Here is a 22,925-nt window from a genome sequence, read left to right as displayed (position 1 = left end):
TATTCTTCAGAGGTTGCTTAGAGAATAATTTGATGCATGAAGTGGCTGGATGGTAATTGGGAAATTTGATTAGCTCTTGCCTGAAATACGATAATGATTAAATAACATGCAACATACAGGCTCAGCCCCAAACCTGCAAAGATAACTGGAAAAATACAGCAAATGCAAGAATACGGCCCCTGGCATAAAAAATATAATGATAATCCAAACTACTCTAGTCCACTACTACTACTACTACTACCCCAAACCTGCATATATGGGCACAACACAATACTACTACTCCCATCCTGCATATACAATAAGGGCACAGCACAATATTGATTCACATATCCTGTATACTCTATATAAGGGCACTCCACAGTATTACTACTGATTTGCTGCATGTATGAACATAGCACAGCACTACTACTCCTATCCTGTATACTCTTTATAAGGGCACTACACAGTATTAACATAGCACAGCACTACTACTCCTATCCTGTATTTCTAGACACAGTACTATTACTCCTATATTACTATATATTCCTATATTACTCCTGTATATATATAAGAAAAGCACAGTACTACTACTTCTTATCCTGTACATATGGGTACAGCACAGTGCTACTACTCCTGTCCTCTATATGTGGGCACATTGCAGTACTACTACTCCTATCCTATGTATATAAGGGCACTACACTGTATTAGAACCCATTTGCTGCATGTATGAACATAGCACAGCACTACTAGTCCTATCCTGTATATTTAGGCACAATACTATTACTCCCATCCTGTATATATGGGTACAGCTTAGCTCTACTACTCCCAACCTGTATATATAGGTCAGACCAGTACTACTACCCTTATCCTGTATATATAGGCAGCACATTATTACTACTCATATCCTGTATATATGGGCACAGCACAGTATAACTACTCCTATTCTGTATATATGGGTAAAGCACAGTATTACTACTCCTATTCTGCATATATGGGTAAAACACAGTACTACTACTCCTATTCTGTATATATGGGTAAAGCACAGTATTACTACCCATATTCTGTATATATGGGTAAAACATAGTACAACTACTCCTATTCTGTATATATGGGTAAAGCACAGTACTACGACTCCTATGCTGTATATATGGGTAAAGCACAGTACTACTACTCCTATGCTGTATATATGGGTAAAGCACAGTACTACTACTCCTATTTTGTATATATGGGTAAAGCACAGTATTACTACTCCTATGCTGTATAAATAGGAAACCCATGCACAGTACTACTACTCCTATCCTGTATATATGAAAGCAGCACAGTGCCACTACACCTTTCTTGTGTATATAAGTACTGCACAGTATTGTAGTATTATTACTTCTGTTGTCCATATATGGATACAGCACAGTACTACTCCTATCCTGAATATATATGTACTGCACAATACTACTGCTCTCATCCTGAATATATATGCACTGCACAGTACTACTACTCTTATCCTGCCCCCCTTAACCTTGTGTCTCCCATTACCCTCCCACATAGACTGTGAGCCCTCACAGACAGGGTCCTTCTTCCACCTGCTTCCTGATCATTGTAGTTTTCGTATTTTGTACTTGTATTTGTCCTTGTCGTAAAGTATGTGAACCCCTGACTAATTGTTCAGCACCATGGAATTAATAGTGCTTTCCTTTGCAGCGAATGGCGACAGGACCAGGTTTAGACAAAGTGGGGAAGAACAAACGAAGGTAAGCTCCAGCGAGGATCCAAAAATGTGGGAAGTCAAGAAAAAATATGAAAAAATAAAAAAAATGGAAGCATAAAAACTAACTTTTAATTCATAAGGTTAAAAAAACATGTGCACATGGGAAAGAAAAAAGCCATGACGCGTTTCGGAAGTCAATCCTTAGTCATACTAGCCAGTATGTGCACATGGTTTTTTAACCTTATGAATTAAAAGTTAGTTTTTATGCTTCCATTTTTTTTATTTTTTCATATTTTTTCTTGACTTCCCACATTTTTGGATCCTCGCTGGAGCTTACCTTCGTTTGTTCTTCCACATTGTCTCGGAGCGGCCCGACTTCTTTGCTCCGTGCGCCCGATCCTCATATGGCCTCCTACATGTCGGTGAGCTGAAAGAAAGACTTTATTTCCTTTTGTTAGACAAAGTGGGGCCTTGGGCAAACCTCAAATGGGGGCCCCAAAATAAAACTATTTTACAGTCACAGTCACTAGTATTGACCCCATTAGCCTGTGCACAATAATAGCACTGTGTAGTTTACAAGCAGTAGAAGGTAAGTATCTGTACTATGGGGCTGTAGGAAAATTTTATAGGAGATAGACAGATGACAGAGAGATTGATGATAGAAGATAAATGATGATATAAATTTATAGATAGATGATAGAGTTATATATGTAGAAATATATAAAGTAGATTATCTATAGATCACTATATAGAGAATAGATTTTTATTAGATAGATAGATAGATAGATAGATAGATAGATAGATAGATAGATAGATAGATAGATAGATAGATAGATAGATATGAGATAGATAGATAGATACAGTAGAAGAGAGGTGGAAGATTGTTTTATAGATGGATAGATAATAGATAGGAGATAGAGAGGTAGATAAATATAAAGATAGGAAATAGACAAATTATAGGAGATCGATAACTAAATGGATAAATGATAGATATATAGATAGACAGGAGATGATAAGCATCTTCACCCAGGCATTCAACTAAGGGGTATTAAAGGAGCAATGCCCACAAGTCTACATGCAGGAGGCCCCTTTAGGACAGGGGGCCCTGGGCAAATGCCCAGTGTGCTGCCTCCTAACCCCGGCCCTGAATGGCGAGACCATCTTTTAACCTTTGCAGCAGACCCAATAATATATTAAAACCTGTGTCCATTTTTGCAGTTCACCTCCATTCACAAAAGTATGATTAAGTGAAAGCAAAAGAAAAAAAAAATACTTTAATCCAAGACAAACCCCCTTTTTAGGCGCAATTTCCCAGTTTTCTTAACATAAGACTGAAAGAGCAACCATGTGCAATATTTTAGTCTAGACCCAGAAATACAGAGGATAAATCTTTATTTGAAAGCAATATATAATTGCTACCCTCCAGATATAAAGACATTTGAGCACAGAACAGATGCAGGTAAAGCCGAGGAGGTGTAGATATGTTTATTGAAGTAGATTATCTGATGCCATCGCTCAGTCTCAATGACGACCTGACAGCCCCATTAATCTTTATAAGACAAAATAGGCAGGTATGAGACTCCTCTATCTCATAATATCACATGGAGACAGGCAATATCCTGACCTGACTGCAGCTCTGTTCATCTATCCGCTTGGATGTATAGCGGATATAATAAGAGTTTCTTATCTCCTCACTTATGTGTGTCTTTTCCAGTCTCCGTGCTGGGGACACATTCGCCTGGTCACCGAGGCGTACAGACACATACGAGATTCCCAGAAGCTGCGTCTTGGTTAAGGCTGTCTACTAAAAATCACTGGAAAAACAACACTTTAAATTCCTCCTCTTGTCTCTCCAGCCTCACATTGACTTGTTGGCCTTTTTTCCGCGAGATGGATTTCTATTACATGTTCTAGAAATAGTAAATCTTTTCCCCGTTCTGAATATGGAGTATTACGCCTGGATAATACGGATAATATTATTCACAAGCCGAGGCCTACTTATTCCATTGCTACAGGAGATGGCCTGAGCGATCCAACGCGTCTAGTAATTTGTGGCACAAAGGATGAGTCAAAAGTCCCAGGACCCCCTGTCATTTCAGAAAAGAAAGGGAAAATAAAACATAAAAAAATGGACAAAAACTCGAACTCGGCTTATACTCGAGTCATGAAAAAAAGTCAAAACACCTTTCCAGCGCCCTTCGCAGGTCTTCTGTTCCTCCGTTGGCAGCTGCTGACATCATAGCCTGCGCCGGCTTGCTGGAAGAAAGCTGTATACCAGGGACCAGAGGCAGGCTATATACTGGGGAGCTGGCGGGCTATATACTGGCGAGGGAATGTCCTGGCTATATAATGGGAGCCATGGGCTGGCTAGATACTGGGGTTCACTAGCTGGCTAGATACTGGGGGGCGTGGGCTGGCACCAATGCATTTACCACCCTAGGCTTATACTTGAGTCAATAGGTTTTCCCACTTTTTTGTGTTAAAATTAGGTACTTGGGCTTATATACAGGTCGGCTTATACTCGAGTATATAGGATAATAAAACTCAGAAAAACATCACTTAGGTGGTAAAAGAAATCTCATTGTGACCGTATGTGACATCTCCATGGATCAGACTCAAAGCCGCATTCATTTTGCACTTTGAAAAGTATCCCGAACAAAAAGTGAAGATGAGACTTGGCTAGCACTATAGCAATTACTGGTCTGAACTGAAAAACTGCATTTAATGTAAGTTTATTCTTAAAGCTAACCTGTCACAAATGCCTTTTTCAGCATTCTGAATAATTTCAGTACTTTATAAAACTTTATTCCACATGACCTGGCTCCCTGCAAGTGGTGAACCCCGGAGGAGGAAGAGGATGGACAGCTGCTGCAGCCTGTGTGCCTGTGTCTCAGTCTCCTCATGCATTCTTCCTCTCCTCCACACCATCCCTCAATGCACATGACAGGAAGAGGTGTGGATGGAGCTGGATGAGTGTAGAAGAGAGGAGACTGAGACACAAGCTGCTATCTCCCCTTACTCATGGGACTCACCACATACTGCTGAGAGGGAGCCAGATAATGTGGAATAACATTTTATAAAGTACTGAAATGATTAAAAATGCTGACAAAGGCATTTTTAAAATCAACACAGGCTATTTAAACCTGTCACCAGCTGAAAATAACATTTCTGGGTACAGGTTTGCTATAAATGATTCTTTAGCATTCCTTATACTACTTCCTAATGCAGGAGAGGACAGGAGAGTGATTGCATTATTTTACAGTAGTTCGAAAACCATCCAAACCATTGCTGCCATAGACCCAAACAATATATCAAAAACCCGAGTGTCAGGCAGTGACTGTTCGCTAAAAATCAGCAGAGATGTAATCAGCAGAAAACACAGATTCCTAAGAGTCCTTGGAATAAGAACACTCCAAAAAGTAGCAACACAGCGTGACAAATCGATTCCATAATTACACCTGCTGACCCAAATATCAGCTACTCAGACCCCTCTACAAAATAAGACGGGAATCAAGCTGCGAGTGAGCGCTGCCCTGTGTGTGATTACTCCCGAGACTTCAAGGGTATATATGTCAGGTAATACTTATGTGTAATGTCTGGCTGAAAAGTAAAAGGAACAATAATACAAAGGAAAGTTCATTCCGCAATATCCCCGAAGCCAAAGTGACAGTGAAGCTACACTACGGCATCAAAAGCTGCAATTGCCAAATAACATATAGTTATAGGGCCGGGGCCTACAAGACAGCAGAGAAAACGGATGTGCCAGATGTCAGGCACGTCTAATGGCGCTGGATGGAAGGGCTACAATGTGATGGGTTATCTCCGGCCACGCACACTAGAGACATGTTGGCGGAAGCCATTGATTTCCATGAGTTCAGCCAATACACTAATATTAATACCATAGGGACCGGATACTTTCTAACATTTTTGCAATGATCCAAAATGACCTTGATTTGTTTTTTTCGTGACACATGTGACCAGTTTCTTTTTTTTGTTTTTGTTTTTTTTGGTTTGTTTTTTTTTTTTTTTGGTTTGTTTCCTTTTTGCCTCAATTGGGGTAAAGATTTCAAAAAGTTGGAAAAAATATGCTTTTTATTTCCAAATTTGATATATTAATTTAATGCCAGTTGAATGTTGTAGCAAGTAACACGAAAATAAAGAACAAACATGGGTTCTCTATCGTGTGCCGCTTCAGGTGAATAGGCGTGTGCTGCTTTATGTTTTGTAGGCGCAATGCTTTTTTTTTTCCCCTATATGTTTTATAACATAGTATATTATTAAATATTTTTTGGACATTTGTGTGTCTATTTCTCTTTGATCATGATAAATCCGGTGCCTGGCATGCGGCGGGGCAGTATTTTGCCAGGTCCTGATTGCGTCATAGCCTGTGCTTGTTCCACCACCCTCAGGCCCTGCACCAGGCATAGCATAATTTTACCCTGGGTATTGCCATTAAAACTATAGGAAATTTTGGACCTGCACATTTATTACCCCTTTTTGGCGCACAGTGGAACAAGAGCTCGGAGATGTCCTAGGTAGAGCAATACCCATGGACCCAGCTGCGTATCTACTTAATATTTTTCCATCGGGTTTGCGGAAACAAATGCCTTAATGCCTCTAAATGGAAACAAACTGCTCCTCATCAAGACTTGACTTAATTGCCCCTATAAAATAAGAAAGAACAATGGAACACTTGACAGCACTTTTGCAAAATAGGGTTGACAAATTTGACCTAATATGGGTTCCCTGGGATACGCACTGTTCCACTACGGCCCAAGTGTGAGATTTTTTATCATTGGCGCATTCGTTCCCCTTTCCTACACTAAAAGGAATTGGTTCGCAACCTGCCCCATCTTTCCTACTGTCCTTCCCCTTGTCTTGTTGTTGTCAGCTTTATATTGTTTGCCTAGTTTTTTAGACTTTCTGTTATCGGTTACCTCAACTATGTTTTACTTGTAAACGGGATTGATGTGTCCTTCCCTCATAGGAAGAAAACAGGCTGCTGCAGCTAACTCCCCTTACCCATGGGACTCACCACACACTGCTGATAGGGAGCCAGATAATGTGAAATAACATTTTATAAAGTACTGAAGTGATTAAGAATGCTGACAAAGGCATTTTTAAAATCAGCACAGGGTATTATAACATTATAACATTTCTGGGTACAGGTTCACTTTAAATGATTCTTTAGGATTCCTTTTACAACTTCCTAAGGCAGGAGAGAACAGGAGAGTGATTGCATTATTTTAAAAATAGTTTGAAATACAGTTGAAAAAAAAAACTATAGGAAATAAGAATACTAAAGTGCACATTTGGTGCAATGTGTTTTGACCTAACATTGTCCTGAAAAGTTTGCATTGGACGTCTTCTCAGATAGCAGCAGGGTGAGAGGCCGCCCATCAATAATGTAGCATAGAGCACTTCATAGCTGTCCATAGCATTCTTGTACTGTACATCCTGATAAATTACTTAGTTATATATAGTTAAAGACTGTTTAGTAATTCAAACCCCTAAATAACTTACAAAAAGCTTTGGGGTAAATTTTTTTTAGCCTCCCATTTGTATTCAGGTGCGCCTGACACCTGGACAGATTGCTCCACAATCCTCACCATAACAAATATATGTGGACACACCCATAGAACACTACAGAAATGGCCAACAATGAACATCTTGAAGAAAGATTTTTAGTAGAAAAAAAAACTACATTCTTGACAATTTTTAAACACTTACCTGTAAGCGTGGCTCTCGTGGTCTGACCAATATTCCGTGGTACCTTCAATTCATGATACTGATCTCCTGCCAAGGTGCTGAACACTACTCGGTACCCGTCACCCTCTGCATCGCTGTTGTCCCACTCCAGTTCTAAAGTTGTTGATGCACGAGAAGTAACACGTAGATTTTTGGGGGCATCAAGCTCTGTTAGAGAGGGGCAAAAGGGAACAATTTGGTATGTTAGTTGTCAAGTAGTCAACAGGGAATTCGTGTGGAAGTACGGGTGCACTAGTAATATGTGGGAGTGGCCTGTTCTCATGGGCGGGCTATACACTGCCAAAAATATTGTATAGCCAAGTATGAAAAGCCATGATAAGGTGTTCATAAACACAAAATTGGTGATTTACCCAGGACATTTTCATTTCTGCTTTTCCATTTTTCACTCCCTGTCTTTGAAAATTCATAACTTATTTAATTGTCCTTTCTGGTGACAGTATTTTATGTTCCATGTAGTGTACTAGGAAGCTGGAAAAAGTTCGAGATGTGATTAAATTGGAGAAAAAATGCATTAGCGCCATTTTTTCTGGAAACTGTTTTTACAACTTTCACTGTGCCATCCAAAACACACCTCCCCTGTATTCTTTGGGCTGCTACAATCGCTTTAATAGTAAATTTATTTAATATTGTTTTGTTAGATTTTAATGGATTTTTTAAAAATGTAAAAGTTTTGTACCAAATATTTTTTAGCATTTTGCCCTTTTCTGAGGCGAATAACTTTTTGATACTTGGGTGTACAGAGCTGCGCAAGGCAAAATTGGACAATGCTGACGTTTTAATTTCTACTTTTCTGGGGAAAATTATATGCGTTGTAAAATGGCAATTCGGACATTTTTGTGCTATTTACCGTTACGAGTCTCACTGCAGGGAATAACCGTTTTTGAATTTTTATAGATCTGGACTTTTTGGGTGCGGCGATATCTGACATGTTTATGATTAGAATTTTCTTAGAATTTTTACTTTTTAAAATATTTTTACAGTTTTTTAAATTTTTTATTTACCTCTTCTTTTAGGTTCCCTAGGATGTTTGAACACTAAGGGGTCTGATCATGCAATATACGGCAATACAACAGTGAATATACAGCTCTTATATTGCAGCCTGCCAGAGGTAATGGGGCTCATAATGGGGGTCGCAGATCGCACTTTCGGCTTGGACAGGTATTTAACAGGTGTTTGCGCTGGGATTGTGTCGCACACAATCAGTTTTTGGCACAGCTGGTTTCCATGCAACACAAATTGGGGGCCGTGCCGTCGGACGATCCGAATGATTGGAACTGAGCGCGGGATTTAACTTTCAAATTGTGTTACAAGCCCAATCACTTACATGCACCACTTTAAAGATGGTGCACTCCGTCGGACCTGAGTGGGGAAGCGACACATCCAGGATATCGGGCGCACGATCTCAGAGAATCGCGGCACAGGGCATTATCGTCGGACACTCGTGTGGAAATGTAAGTAAATGAGCCCCAATGCAACCCCCTATGATGTCATGGGGATGTGTCAATCGGCCGCAAAATGGCCGCACCAACGAGAAATTGCTTTTTATGTGAAATGATCGGCTTTGACTACGACAACAAACAGGTTAACTGCCAAGACTGTTGCCTGCACTGCTCGCAGTAGTTAGCTGCAGATGCCTGCTGTATAATACAGTAGATACCTGCCCTGTATGGAGAGGTTTCAGTTTGTGAACTTCTCTCGACAGTCATAACCTCTAGAAGAAGTACATGGAACTCTTTATAGATAGATTCCGTCTACAGAAGAAAACATGGAAGAGCCTGGGCACAGTATTCCTAGATTACCACGTGTAGGAGAATGGTATTACTATGGGCAGTCCTTAAGAGGTTAATATTTTATGGGTGTCACACCAATGCACCATTTGACGAAAAGTTGGATTTCAACTTGAACAAGAAGCACCCTGAATACGTAGTCTTAGACACATTAAGGGGTTTGAACAGGGCCGATTCTAGCTTTTTTGCTGCCTGAGGCGAAAACTGAAATGCTGCCCCCCCCCCCCCCAAAAAAAAAATAAAATCCTAGCCCTGATCTCCTTCTATATTCAGCCCACTGAATTTACATACGCAACTTAACACTAGCGCTATGTGTACAGGGGCGGGCCTTGACCGGATTGTGTATACGTTCCTATGGAAACACATGTGATCGGTAACCAGAACCTGGTGTCTTGCATTAAAACAATACAAAAGACCGGGCTCTGATTGCTTACCGCTGCAAAAATTGTGATTATTTCAATTCTTCTACCCCAGAAAGTGGCACAGAAGCAGTGATAATTGTCCCCCATAAATTAAATAGTATTTACACTAAAAGCACATAAATACGCAACACATTCTATCTGTACAAATACATACATACCACTTACTACATATATACAACTTACTACATTAACATTCCACATTAATACACATTTCTAATCTATACATACATCAGCCATATATATGAAATAAACCACTACTCCTATAATGAATCATGATTTACATTCTTCTTCAGAGGATCTTGCTGGTACATCACCAGGTGGTAGATGGAGGGGGCAAAAGAGTAACTGAGGGGGTCAAATGCGGACTAAAATAAGTAAGCAGGAGGAGCAAACACAGCATCACATACAGCAGGCAGCAGCATACACAGCAGGGAGCAGCACACACAGCATCACATACAGCAGGATACATAGCATCATATACAGCAGCATATACAGCAGACAGCAGCATGTACAGCATCACACGCAGCAGCATACAAACGCAGCAGGCAGCAGCATACATAGCATCATATACAGCATACACAGCATCACACACAGCATCACACACAGCAGGCAGCAGCATACACAGCATCACACACAGCAGGCAGCAGCATACACAGCATCACATACAGCATCATACACAGCATCACACACAGCAGGCAGCAGCATGCACAGCATCACATACAGCATCATACACAGCATCACACACAGCAGGCAGCAGCATACACAGCATCACATACAGCAGGCAGCAGCATACACAGCATCACATACAGCAGGCAGCAGCATACACAGCATCACATACAGCAGGCAGCAGCATACATAGCATCATATACAGCATCACACGCAGTATCACACACAGCATCATATACAGCAGGCAGCAGCATGTACAGCATCACATAAAGCAGGCAGCAGCATACATAGCATCACACGCAGCATCACACACAGCAGGCAGCAGCATACACAGCATCACATACAGCAGGCAGCAGCATACACAGCATCACATACAGCAGGCAGCAGCAAACATAGCATCACATACAGCATCACATACAGCATCACATACAGCATCACACGCAGCATGACACGCAGCATGACACGCAGCATGACACGCAGCATGACACGCAGCATGACACACAGCATCATATACAGCATCATATACAGCAGGCAGCAGCATGTACAGCATCACATAAAGCAGGCAGCAGCATACATAGCATCACACGCAGCATCACACGCAGCATGACACGCAACATCACACACAGCAGGCAGCAGCATACACAGCATCATATACAGCATCACACACAGCATCATACACACACAGAATATACATGCAACATACACACAGCAGCATACACAGCATACATAAACAGTATACACACAAAACATCATACACAGCAGGCAGCAACATACACACAGCATATACATGCAGCATACCTGTAGCTTACACACAGCAGCAGCATGCACACACACAGCAGCAGCATGCACACACACAGCAGCAGTATGCACACACACAGCAGCAGCATGCACACACACAGCAGCAGCATGCACACACACAGCAGCAGTATGCACACACACAGCAGCAGTATGCACACACAGCAGCAGTATGCACACACAGCAGCAGCATGCACACACACAGCAGCAGCAGCATGCACACACACAGCAGCAGCAGCATGCACACACAGCAGCAGCATGCACACACACAGCAGCATGCACACACACAGCAGCAGCATGCACACACACAGCAGCATGCACAGACACACAGCAGCAGCATGCACACACACAGCAGCAGCATGCACACACACTCAGCAGCAGCATGCACACACACTCAGCAGCAGCATGCACACACACACAGCAGCAGCATGCACACACACACAGCAGCAGCATGCACACACACACAGCAGCAGCATGCACACACACACAGCAGCAGCATGCACACACACAGCAGCAACATGCACACACAGCATACCTGTAGTTTACACACAGCATACACATAGCTGCTGATGAAGTTCAGGAGCTCCAAGCTGGTGGGCAGAGCTTGCTCATCGGAGCTTCTAGAGCAGGTGCAGAGCTGAGCTCACCCCAGGTTCCTTTGCTGGCTGTCCGAGGCTGTGGTGGAGCAGCAGCAAAGTGATAACACTCCAGCTGACTGCTGCTCCACCAGGCAGTGAAGCCTCCGCACAGGCTTCCCGCTCACCCTTTTCCTTCATCAGCCCACCGGGAGCCGGTATTGCACTTCCTCCTGCCGGCAGCGCTGCTGTTCGTGGACGCAGGCGGCATGACATCATCAGATGCCGCCTGCGTCCTCCATACATCAGCACTACTGTGAGGGATCGTGGCAGCGGCAGGTCCGTACTGCTTGTGGGTGATTCGGGCAAGTGCCCAAATCACCTACATCTGTTTTGCCGCCTGCCTCAGGGCTCCGCATCTGCCGCCTGAGGCGAAATTTTCATCCCGCCTCATGGCAGATGCGGCCCTGGGTTTGAACCACAATACATATTCGGATTCATCTCCGAGTCACACTCTTTGATGTTTTTATGTGTATCTAAATCTATAATGATAGTAATAACCATAATAATAATAATTGTAGTAGGGAACAGGTGAAGGTTAACGGTTCACAATTTTTTTACGAGGAAATTTTGCGCAGCTAATGAACAGATCATTGGCCGACAGAGCATCGGAGAAGAGTCTTGTACAAGGCGGATCGTCCATTGACAGGTTTTCCAGTGAAATGATCTAAGCGCAGTTTCTCCTTTAATGGGGCCTTGAGCAGATGTCAACATCCAAAGCGATTGTACGATTTGTCCTTCATTTTCTCGGAGAGCCTAGTAATTATCATTTCTTAGGATCCATCTAGCGTGATTTCTCCCATACCCTGCATTTACCACACATTCCAGAACGAAATATTTACAAATCATATCACAAAGGCAGGAAAAATTGGCAACATTCAAAATGTGTCTGATTCATTGACTCCAATGACATTTACTACAGTATATAGCGGTGCCGTGCAAGCATGTCATGGCAGGTGAAGGCTATGCAGATTCTATGATTACATGATGTGTGCGATGTAAGCCAGGTGATACATTAACAGGCGAAAGATTTCACATTAGTTAACATTACAGCTGACAGGCTATGCCACTAGGTAGTGCGCCACTCTGAAAGTACCAGGGAAATTAAAAGTCCCAGGGAAAGGAAGGGTTTTTCTAAATAGGAAGGTGGTCATGTAACATATAACATATAAAAGAATTCCATAATTGTCTCCAAAGTAGATGGTTACAATCAGATCTGTCATATTTCTTGTGGTTATCAACACAGAAAGAAAAGTGACAACAACCAGGAACGTTCCCTGAGATACACAGCTCGCTGACATGTTGTTCATGGTGCTGAACACAGAGCTGAAGGCGCTGGATCCAATTGTTAGAAACCCACATGAGAATCTAGGAAGAATGTATATTCGGATAAGTTTTGAGCCACAAGAGATTATACAAATTTGATTAAATCAACTTCCAAAATTATGCTAATGAGTTTGAGGGGATTACAGTCTTTTCACTTCATGGGAGGATTAAGACTGCCATGGGCCCTGAGTTGCATGAATACTATAGCTCCCACAAATCTAGACTTCACTTCCTACATATGGTACTACAATTAAGCCTTTTGGGAATTGGAGGATGTGTGGCTCCTGTAATGGCTCCTGTAATGGCTCTGATGTACATGTGTATTGAAAGCATGGAAAGGGTAACGGTCCTTCTCAGTATAAAATTTGGTGAGTGGTTTGAGCCATGGGCTCCCTAGGCTTCGGTCCCAGGCTACCGCCCAAACGCCAATATAATGATCCACTTCAGGCTGTTACAATGAGCAGAGCAGGTCTCCCCTCCCCCTGCACTTCTTGCTGTTGCTAGATTTCACAGGCAGAGGGAGGAGGGAGAGAGCTGAGTTTTTGGTGAGACATGTTGTACTCATTGTAACAATGAAAGAAATAAATCACTGAGGGGTCTGGAAACACAACATAATCAAAACATTGATTTTAGTAGTAAGGAGGCCATGGGTAATAAATATAAGAAGATCTGGAAGCCACGATCTATAGGTAAGTGTCCGTGGTTTATCATGATGGATTATTATGGTAGATTTCCTTTTATCCATGAACTCATTCCATCTAAATTCAACTTTTAACCTTATGCTAATGAGCCTGAAGGGCTCCTGGGGTTATTACCAGAACCCCTCCATGCGGCAAATTCACAGGCTCTTACAATGTGCGGGAGCACTTCCTCCCCCCACTTTATGCTGAAACTCCCTCTGCAGCAGTGAGATTACATCAGGCAGAGTGAAGGGGAAGTACTGAGGGAGCAGAGGGGGAGGGTAAAACAGTTTAACAGCAAGTCTACCAACGTCTAACACCCTTCATGAATGTGGTTTCTGGCGCTCATTTGTTCTTCTTACGGTGTGCCGAATACATTAGAGGGAACCTGTCATCAGAAATTGGCCTAATAAACCACAAGCAGTATGTTGTCATGCAGCTGAGTAGCTTCTAGATGATGTTTCTTTCATGGCCTGGTCTGGTGGTATCATCCAGAAAATCAACTTTGAAGTGAGATGTAAATTGGTTTTATGAAGTCAAGGACGCGGAGAGTTTAGCACTGAAGTCAAGCTCTCCCACTTCACTGTGATTAATAGTCCTGCATTCGGGGAAATCGTTGATCGGATCTCCTGATGTCCAGTACATGAGGAAGAGAGAGCTTGACTTCAGTGTTAAACTCTCCGCCTCCCTGACTTATACATCCAACTTACATCTCACTCCAACTTACATCTCACTTCATGCCATTACATTGAGGTAAACATGATCCAGAGGTTGTTCAACTGCTTGACATCAAACTGTTTGTGGTTTATTAGGCCAATTTCTGATGACAGTTTCCCTTTAAGGCCATGCGCCACATTATAACATCACAGCACAAAAGACCACTCAAATAGGGTGACAGAAAAAGACCTGGCACCACCATGAGTTTGACAGAAGAGGACAACTCAAGGACTCTTGGTATTCTTCATATTCTTCTTATTCTGGAGGATGGTCTTCTTTTGTCATGGGCCGTGTTTCTTATTTTAGAGTAGTGATTGTGCTCTTGTCCTTTAAAAACCCTTGTACATTTAATTATCCGTGTTTGAATTGTGTTTTGTGGATTTTAGTTACAGGAATCAAAGAAACAAGACAACTGTGATGAGTGATTTAAAGCTCAGTGGGTTGCAAAATCCCCGCTATGATACAAAGCCCTCTGCCAAACGCCAAGGAGATGAGCTCAAAATAAGTACATAGAAAAGTTTTTATGGCCTCACAACTTGGTAACCTGAAAATTCAGAGGGCAAATAACATCTTCTAAGCTTACAGCCTCTTAAAGGTAAAGACAGTGATTACAGCAAGGAACAGATGGATCTGGCCTTAGCCTGGGGGCTTAATTCAGAAATACTGCACCAAAAATAATGGGGCAGATTTACTTACCCGGTGTCTGCACGATCCCCGATCCTGGAATGTGCGCCGGAATGTGCTCTGCCGCGATTCAAGAAGATTGTGCGCCCGATATCCTGCATGTGTTGCTTCCCAGATCAGGTCCGCCGGAGTTCACCTTCTTCTTCCTGGTGCATGTAAGTGCTTGGCTTGCGACACAAATTTAAATGTTAAATCCCACCCTCAGTCGGAATCCATCGGATTGTCCAACAGCCAGCCCCCCCATTTCTGTCACGTGAAAGCTGACACCGATGCACCAAAAATCGATCTCGTGCAACACAATCCCCAGCACGATCCCTGAAAAGTCGGGAAACCCGACGAAAATGCGGCCTCGGGACCCTTAACAAATAAGCCCCAATGTGTATTCTTCAATCGAAATAGCTCAAGATCTTCTTCAGACATCCAATAATCCCAGATACTATTATCAAACCAGATAGTCAGACATGAATCCTGACCCAAATTTCCAGTGCCTCCTTGGTTAACCTCACCATAGCCAACACTATGCAGATCTGGGGCTTGTTTGCAGCTGCCTGACCATGGAATGAAACATTTAGGGATAGAGGATTTTGAGAAATTGGCAGCCCCATTCTAGAAAATCTGCCACTTCTCTGCATTGTGGGCGACCGTGAGAATAATCGAACTTTTAGTTCCTTGTGGTAGAAGTAGATCATGAATGTTCATTATCCATGACAATGCCGTAGGCAATCACATTGAGGTTAAAATCTCAGTCCTCTGAATAAGGCCTCATGCACCTGAATATAGTTTGGGGAGATATGGCAGCTAGAGATGAGAGAACCCATGTTTGCATTCGGGTGCAGGGTTCCTGGACATATTGCCAGCGAAACAGGAAATTCGGCAAATCGACGCCCCTAGCAACCAGACGGATTTCCCTCAGGTTGTGTAACCGAACCCCAAACTGTCCACTCATCTCCAATGATGGCGGTTGTATCAAGGATTAACACACATGGGCTCTTACACACATCTGTGGTTTCCTGGGCCCCGTGTATGACCTGGCTGCCCAAGCAACAAAACTCAGAGTCTTTTCTCCTGCCATCATGATACCAACCAATTTCCAATTTTACTGTCCAAAACCCATTGGAGTATTTCAAGGGACATAACTTAAAGGAAATCCACCATGGGGAATCTACTTTCTGAGAGATTCAATGTGGTAGATTCCCCATCCGCAGAAATAAAGTTTAATGCTTCAATATGCAAATGACATTTTATGGCTCCTGGGAGCATGGAGTAGCCTGAGACAGCTCCAGGGGCAAAGGTTACTCCACGCCCCCAGAAGCCACTACTGACCCGCCTCTACCCGCTCCGGCATCATCTGAGCTCTGTGCAGTAGTACTTAATTTCACATTGTTAACATGGATTAATTAATAGAGATTTACATACTCATCTATGAGCCCAGAATACACAATAACACATGATCTCATTAAAGAAGATCTACCACCGGGATGAAAGACTGTATGCAAATGAGACTGAGGGGCTCAAGGCTCCAATTAACACCTATGGAGCCCCTCAGGCTCATTTGCATTCAGTCCTTCATCCTGGTGGTAGATGACCTTTAAGGGAATCCGTCTATATATGGTACATAATACATAACTGCATGTTACTACAGGTGGTCCCCTACTTAAGGACATCCGACTTACAGACGACCCCTAGTTACAGACGGACCCCTCTTCCCACTTTGACCTCTGGTGAAGTCTCTGGATGTTACTATAGTCCCAGGCTGCAATGATCAGCTGTAAGGTGTCTGTAATGAAGCTTTATTGATAATCCTTGGTCCCATTACAGCAAAAAATTTTGAAACTCCAATTGTCACTGGGGACAAAAAATTTTTTGTCTGGATTTGCAGTTAGAAAATAGACAGTTTCAACTTGCATACAAATTCAACTTAAGAACAAACCTATGGGAACTATCTTGTACGTAACCCGGGACTGCCTTATCTAATTTTAGTATGTTTATTAATGTGGGTATCTGTCTGTCTATCTGTCTGTCTGTGTATATAATTAGCTATAATCATAGTATGAGGGGAACCTCTACAGACTTTGCAGGAACGTGTATTGTCTCGGCAGATCTCTGCGTGAGAGGTTTCATTGATTCCTTCTAAATGTAAGTGAAATTCAATCACACTACATCCTTCAATACCCAAAGAAGCAAAACAACTCTATAAATACAGTCTCCGAGATGCGCTCATAACCTTTGACTATGGAAGAAAATTCATTAGAGCCGCAGTATTGCTGAGCCGCGGAAGCTGCACAAAATGAGCCTTCTCTCCAATTGTCCTGCAGGCAGGAGCTCATCACATCCACTGCACTGACAGCTGTCAATCAATCTCCATTTAGTATAAAGGGAGGAACAGTCCATGATAAATATCTCACTTCATCTCTGCAGGATTTACAGAAAGGGCCAACTCAGCAATTATTTTACGAATATTATGTGCACACACCTCCTGCCTAAGATGGTTTATCTAATAACTTGTCTTATTCATTAATTTTTTTCATGCATTTACCAGTTGAAGTGGTCTATATCTCCGGTAGCTGCAGAAAATTATTTAAATGATAGAAAAACTAGAATTCTCACCTATTATTTTTACTAATTAATATGGTCACTATAAATTTTTTTTTTTTAATGTGCGTTATTACACAGATGCTATTATGTTTTTTTTATTGTATAAGGCGACCATTTTGAATGAGCTGTGAACGGCATTTAGAGACACACTTTACAGCAGCCACTGGGATCACAGTTTCTATAGTTTGGAGTGTTATGGGTATATGCTGTGTGACCTTTATAGAGGTCACTGTACAGGACGGGGGAGTAGATAAGTAATTACCTGAGACAATGACCAATTGTACTTGGTGGAATGGGAATAGAGGCACCTTCTTTTACGGTTATACTATCTGTGAGGATAATGAGATGCCATGGAATCAATATACAGAATGGGATGTCAGGTTATTATTGGTGAAAACTACATACAATAAGTTTTTTTTTAAAATAATGACATGAAAAATCAATACAACAAAATAAATAAAAGTCTTAAATGAACATAATTTAAGTCTTAAATTTACATAAAAATGTATGGAGTTGGCCACTTATACTAAACTTTAACAGTGTAAGTATAAGATCCTAATAGGGTCATCCATATTATTCTTACCCTGATTTGCCAGGAGACACAAGTCACATGACCCCTGGGCAGCAGGACTCAGTTCTTCCTGTAACATACCATGTCCTGTCCTACTTCTGGTGGTTGCACATCCCTGCAACCGATGATAAGGGAGACAGTAATGTCTGTCTGGTCCCTCCCTCCACCAGGACACAGGACATTACAGGAAGTCCTGACTCCTGCTGTCCGGGTGTCACATGTTATAATTGCTCCTGGCAAATGTAAAGGGAACCTGTCACTACATTTTCACATATACAGCTAGTGACAGGTTCCTAGAGAGCTCTAATAACTGATTGACCCCCTTCTTTTAGCTAAAAATTGTTTTGCTTACATCCACATAAATCACCTTTTATCTTATATTCCCTGGTATTAGAGGGGGTGTGTCCTGCTCGACCAGCCCCTCCCATCTAATCCTCCCCATGCCTTATGCCTCCTTACTGATTACAGTTCATGTCATGTGACCAGAATGACATCATCTCAGGTACTTTAGACTCTTAGTAATAGCAAACTATACCACATGCACATATTTGACCACATGGAGTCATAGAAGCCTCCATGGACTTCTACTCCTCCGCATCCTCCATGGAGGCTGCTGTGACTTCATGTAATCACATACATGGGGTACAGTTTGCTATTCTAAGAAGGCTAAAGGACCTGCAATGATGTCACTGGTCACATGTCATGAATGAAACACAAGGCACCGTGTAAAAAAATGTACACAATATTTCCCATCTGTACATAGAAGTTTATATGTCTGTAGTTAAATATTAGCAGACAGTCCCTAATTACAAAGAGCAGAGCAGGCATTTGAAGAGACACAGAGCTGTCAATCAGAATAATGGGGCGTGGCTCACTGGTATCTCTGACTCTACTCCTCTCTAAGACTGCCAGAGATGAGTCAGAAAAGCTAATCTGTAATTAAATATCTGTGAATAAATAAAAGCTTTTAGAATTGCAAATGAATAAGTACCTGTTCTGAAGGTTGCATTAACAGGGTCACTGTGAATATCTCCCCTGATGCCCGATACGGATACTTCATACTGAGAGCCAGGACGCAGAACCTGCATGGAGTACTGACTCAATGGAGGCTGCAGACGGAAGGTGGTCTTCTCTCCTTCTCCATTAACCGGTCCATACTGTAGTTGGATAAAGTCCAGTTTGGCTCTAGCAGGAGTCCATTCCACAAAAGCTACTGTGTCAGAAACATCTCGGACCAGGATGTTTGAAGGGCCGTCGATGGCTGCGGAGAAGACAAACCACTATTAAACTGTATTTTGCTACAATTTTTTTCTAGAATTCACTTTTCTCAGTGTGACCGTATCGCTGTCCTTGATCAGACCTTCTACCATTACCGTATATGTGAGCGAGGATTCATTATTTTAGACGGAAGCCAATATACTTCTAAGGTATTGCTGACTTCCTGAGCTGACCAATGTACTTAATGCAATGTCACCATAAATCTTCCTGCATCTTTTGCTATTTGTCGCTTTATTAATCTTCCGTCTAGTACCTGTTACTTTTTGCAATGACTAAAAAGCTGTTGGGAGAGAAAATGTCATCACTTTTGTAACATATAGACCAAGCAACCTCACCAATGACAATGACCTCAGTGTCTAGCTTCCCGACAGCTATCTACCTTGTTGCGCCATCTTTCTTACCAGTTGACACGCTGCCCGATGTTGGGGGGCTCCTTGCCTGCTCCTTCAGAGAAATGATGCTGATGGTGTACTCTTCCCCCGGTTTCAACCCTGTCTGGTTATAAGACGTAACACTGCTGGGGAGCTGGACGGTTAGCCCACCTTCGTTATTCTGTCAATAACACAAAGATGAACATAAGATTTATGATGATACATCGTAATGAGACATCAACTGTGTTATGTATCTCATACATATAACAAAGATGGCTGTGACATTAAATAGAGCAATACTCAAAAGCTTTTGGCAAGCTCCTCTATATACATTGGGAGACATATATTATAAGTCCGGATTTGTCCATCTGTTTTTTGGGACTTTTCTTGGATTTTTCTGCTGGACAAAAGTATCTTAGTGGTTTTTCCTTACTGATACACACGGCGTTTGGTCTTTAGTAAATTAGCAACTTTTTAAAACAAAAGTCGTGAAAGTCTCCAAAAGTCACAATCATCTCTAAGCTCATTTCTGATTTCTCATTTCTCATTTGCAACATTTAAAGAAAAGTCGCAACTTTCACAACTGGATTAAGCTGATTACTCAGGGAACACTGCAGAAAACTATACAATAAAGGACTACAAAGGAAGACTGTCTTAGGCACAAAAAAATAAAAATGAGCACAATGAGCAAATGAGCACAAGCACCATGAAAACCAAAAGGTTTGATACATAGGCCCCATTGACACTTTGCTCAGCCTGTGTCAAGTTCAAAGTGCACCAGATTCAGGATTTCTGGCGCATATTCTGCATGAATCTGGCGCCCTCTGCACTGCCCAGACAGAGTGCACCAATTTTATTTTTTTTTTCGCACCTTTAACATAGCGCATGCAACACATTTCTATCACACTTTGCATGATAAATGTGGCGCACGGTCCGGCCGAGCACCGGAATGCCCCCTTCAGTGCAGAAATTTGTGTTGCATGAAGAATAGTGCAGCCGCACCACAAAATGGAAGCGTGTGACACAAATGTGGTTCGGACCCTCCTTTAATACATGTACCAGCAGTTTGCACTAGAAAGAACGTGCAAAGTCCGACGGAAAACTGGCGCAAAAACTGTGTAACCACTGAGGATTAGCTGCAGTAGAATCACCAGTGGCTAGCCCACAGCATAAAGGATTGAATTTATACAAATCCCATTTACATTCTCCATAAAAAACTGAAATGTAAAATAATTTTTGTTGCATGGTTTAGAATCCACTTAACTTTTGCTGTGAATTCTTGACGCAGAATTCAACTTTTCCTACACAACTGAACTTGGATTCCCTGCCGCGGGAAGAAGTCTGAAAACAGCAGTGTTTTTGACTATTTCATATAGTGACCGTTTCCCTACCAAATGACAGGAAATGATGTCATTTGATTGACATATGCAGAGATCTGTAAGAGCAGGAGAGTTAAAGGACACCTGTAATCAGGTCTCTGTCACTTTTTCTGTCACTACCACCTGTTGGAGCAGCTCACAAGGATCCATCCCAGCTTTTATCTAGTCAATTCATACATTAATCATTATAAAATCATCTTTTCTTTACTATGTAAGCACCAGAAAGCACATGGAGGAGCCATTACACCATTATACCTCACACCATTATACAGGCTGTCAGTCATGTGTATAGGAGTATCTCATACACACACAGGCTGCAGGGAGCGCCAGCACCAGGAAGCACATGGAGGAGCCGTTACACACAGGCTGTCAGTCAAGCACTGGGGGGTGTGGCTGTGCCTCCCACTCATGAATAATCTGTACAGCTTGAATATAATAATGACTCATTGGACATCTCACAGGTCATTTGCATACAGCTTTAGGACCTCATTGCCTAGGTTTACAGGCATGTAGAGGGACAATGAAGGGATAGAGGCAATGCTCTCTAATGGCAGTTTATGAAAATATATTTAGTTTAGGGGGTTATTTTGCCTGATGGGTTCTCTTTAAATGCTGGGAAACATCTACCATGGTGTAACACACTACCATAGTATCTGGTACAGTGACACATGTGACTGTATTTATGTGTCATGTCCCATTAGCCGTTGTAGTTTGCTACGAGAGTGAAAAACAGCAGAAGTAATACCCAGTCCAGAAGAGGGCAGTACTAATAGAGAAATAAACTGTTACAGGTGCAGGAGACTGTGGAGAGGTGACGTTATCTGTAAAATACTCATTAACAATTCGTGACTGTACGTCTATCACCTCTCATCGCTTGCTGGGGGCTAAAATTTATTTTTTCAGTGAGTTAATTTTTTTCTCTATGGGTAGACCAGCCGGACCTCGTACTGTAGGCCGCCTCGCATTCCTATGAAAGGTTTCCATAGCAACATCAATTCCTCTGCTCTTTGCTGGATGCTGACAGATAAAAACGTATCTGTAATTGCTTAGTTTTACTGCTTATCATGAAGATTGCTGAACTGTCACTTGTTTAGCAAACTACGATTACTCCGTCATAAACACTTCATATGGAAGGCATCAACTGCAACACATATTTTTAAAAGGACTCAACTTTAGGTGGGCAGGTTCATGCTGCTACTTGAAAGGGGACTGTAGGACACTATAAGACAGGGGTAGGGAACCTATGGCCCAGGAACCAGATGTGGCTCTTTTGTTGGCTGCATCTGGCTCTCAGACAGATCTTTAATAAATAGTGATGGCTGCTGTGTGTCTTAGACTGATCATAGGACACAGGCAACGATGTTACCACTGCCTAGGTCCTTTGTGCGACCCAAGAGTCATCACCGCCATTGTCTAAGTTTGAGTCAAAGAGAAGAGAGTGGCAGTGATGAGGAGCTGGCTGCAGGGAGAGCAAGTAGTTGAATATTAATTTATTTTTTGCTGTGGCTACCTATCTACTGGGGGGGCATGTACTGTGGCTACCTATCTACTGGGAGGCAGGTGCTGTGG

General features: G+C 42.1%; 1 protein-coding gene across 2 annotated transcripts in view; it reads right to left on the bottom strand.

The window, feature by feature from the left end:
• The window catches only part of TNR (tenascin R), a 334,017-nt gene that overhangs the window by 72,931 nt on the left and 238,161 nt on the right, over positions 1-22,925 (bottom strand). For both annotated transcript variants that reach the window (XM_072128599.1, XM_072128600.1), the window contains exons 6-8: positions 20,008-20,158; positions 19,320-19,589; positions 7,412-7,597 (exon numbers count right to left, since the gene is read on the bottom strand). In XM_072128599.1, the coding sequence (XP_071984700.1) occupies positions 7,412-7,597; positions 19,320-19,589; positions 20,008-20,158 (607 nt within the window). The remainder of the gene's footprint in view (positions 1-7,411; positions 7,598-19,319; positions 19,590-20,007; positions 20,159-22,925) is intronic.

The sequence above is a fragment of the Engystomops pustulosus genome, chromosome 10, assembly GCF_040894005.1.
Source record: "Engystomops pustulosus chromosome 10, aEngPut4.maternal, whole genome shotgun sequence".
Classification (NCBI taxonomy): Eukaryota; Metazoa; Chordata; class Amphibia; order Anura; family Leptodactylidae; genus Engystomops; species Engystomops pustulosus.
The sequence above is the reverse complement of the archived record's forward strand: the minus strand, read 5'-3'. Positions and strand labels throughout refer to the sequence as shown.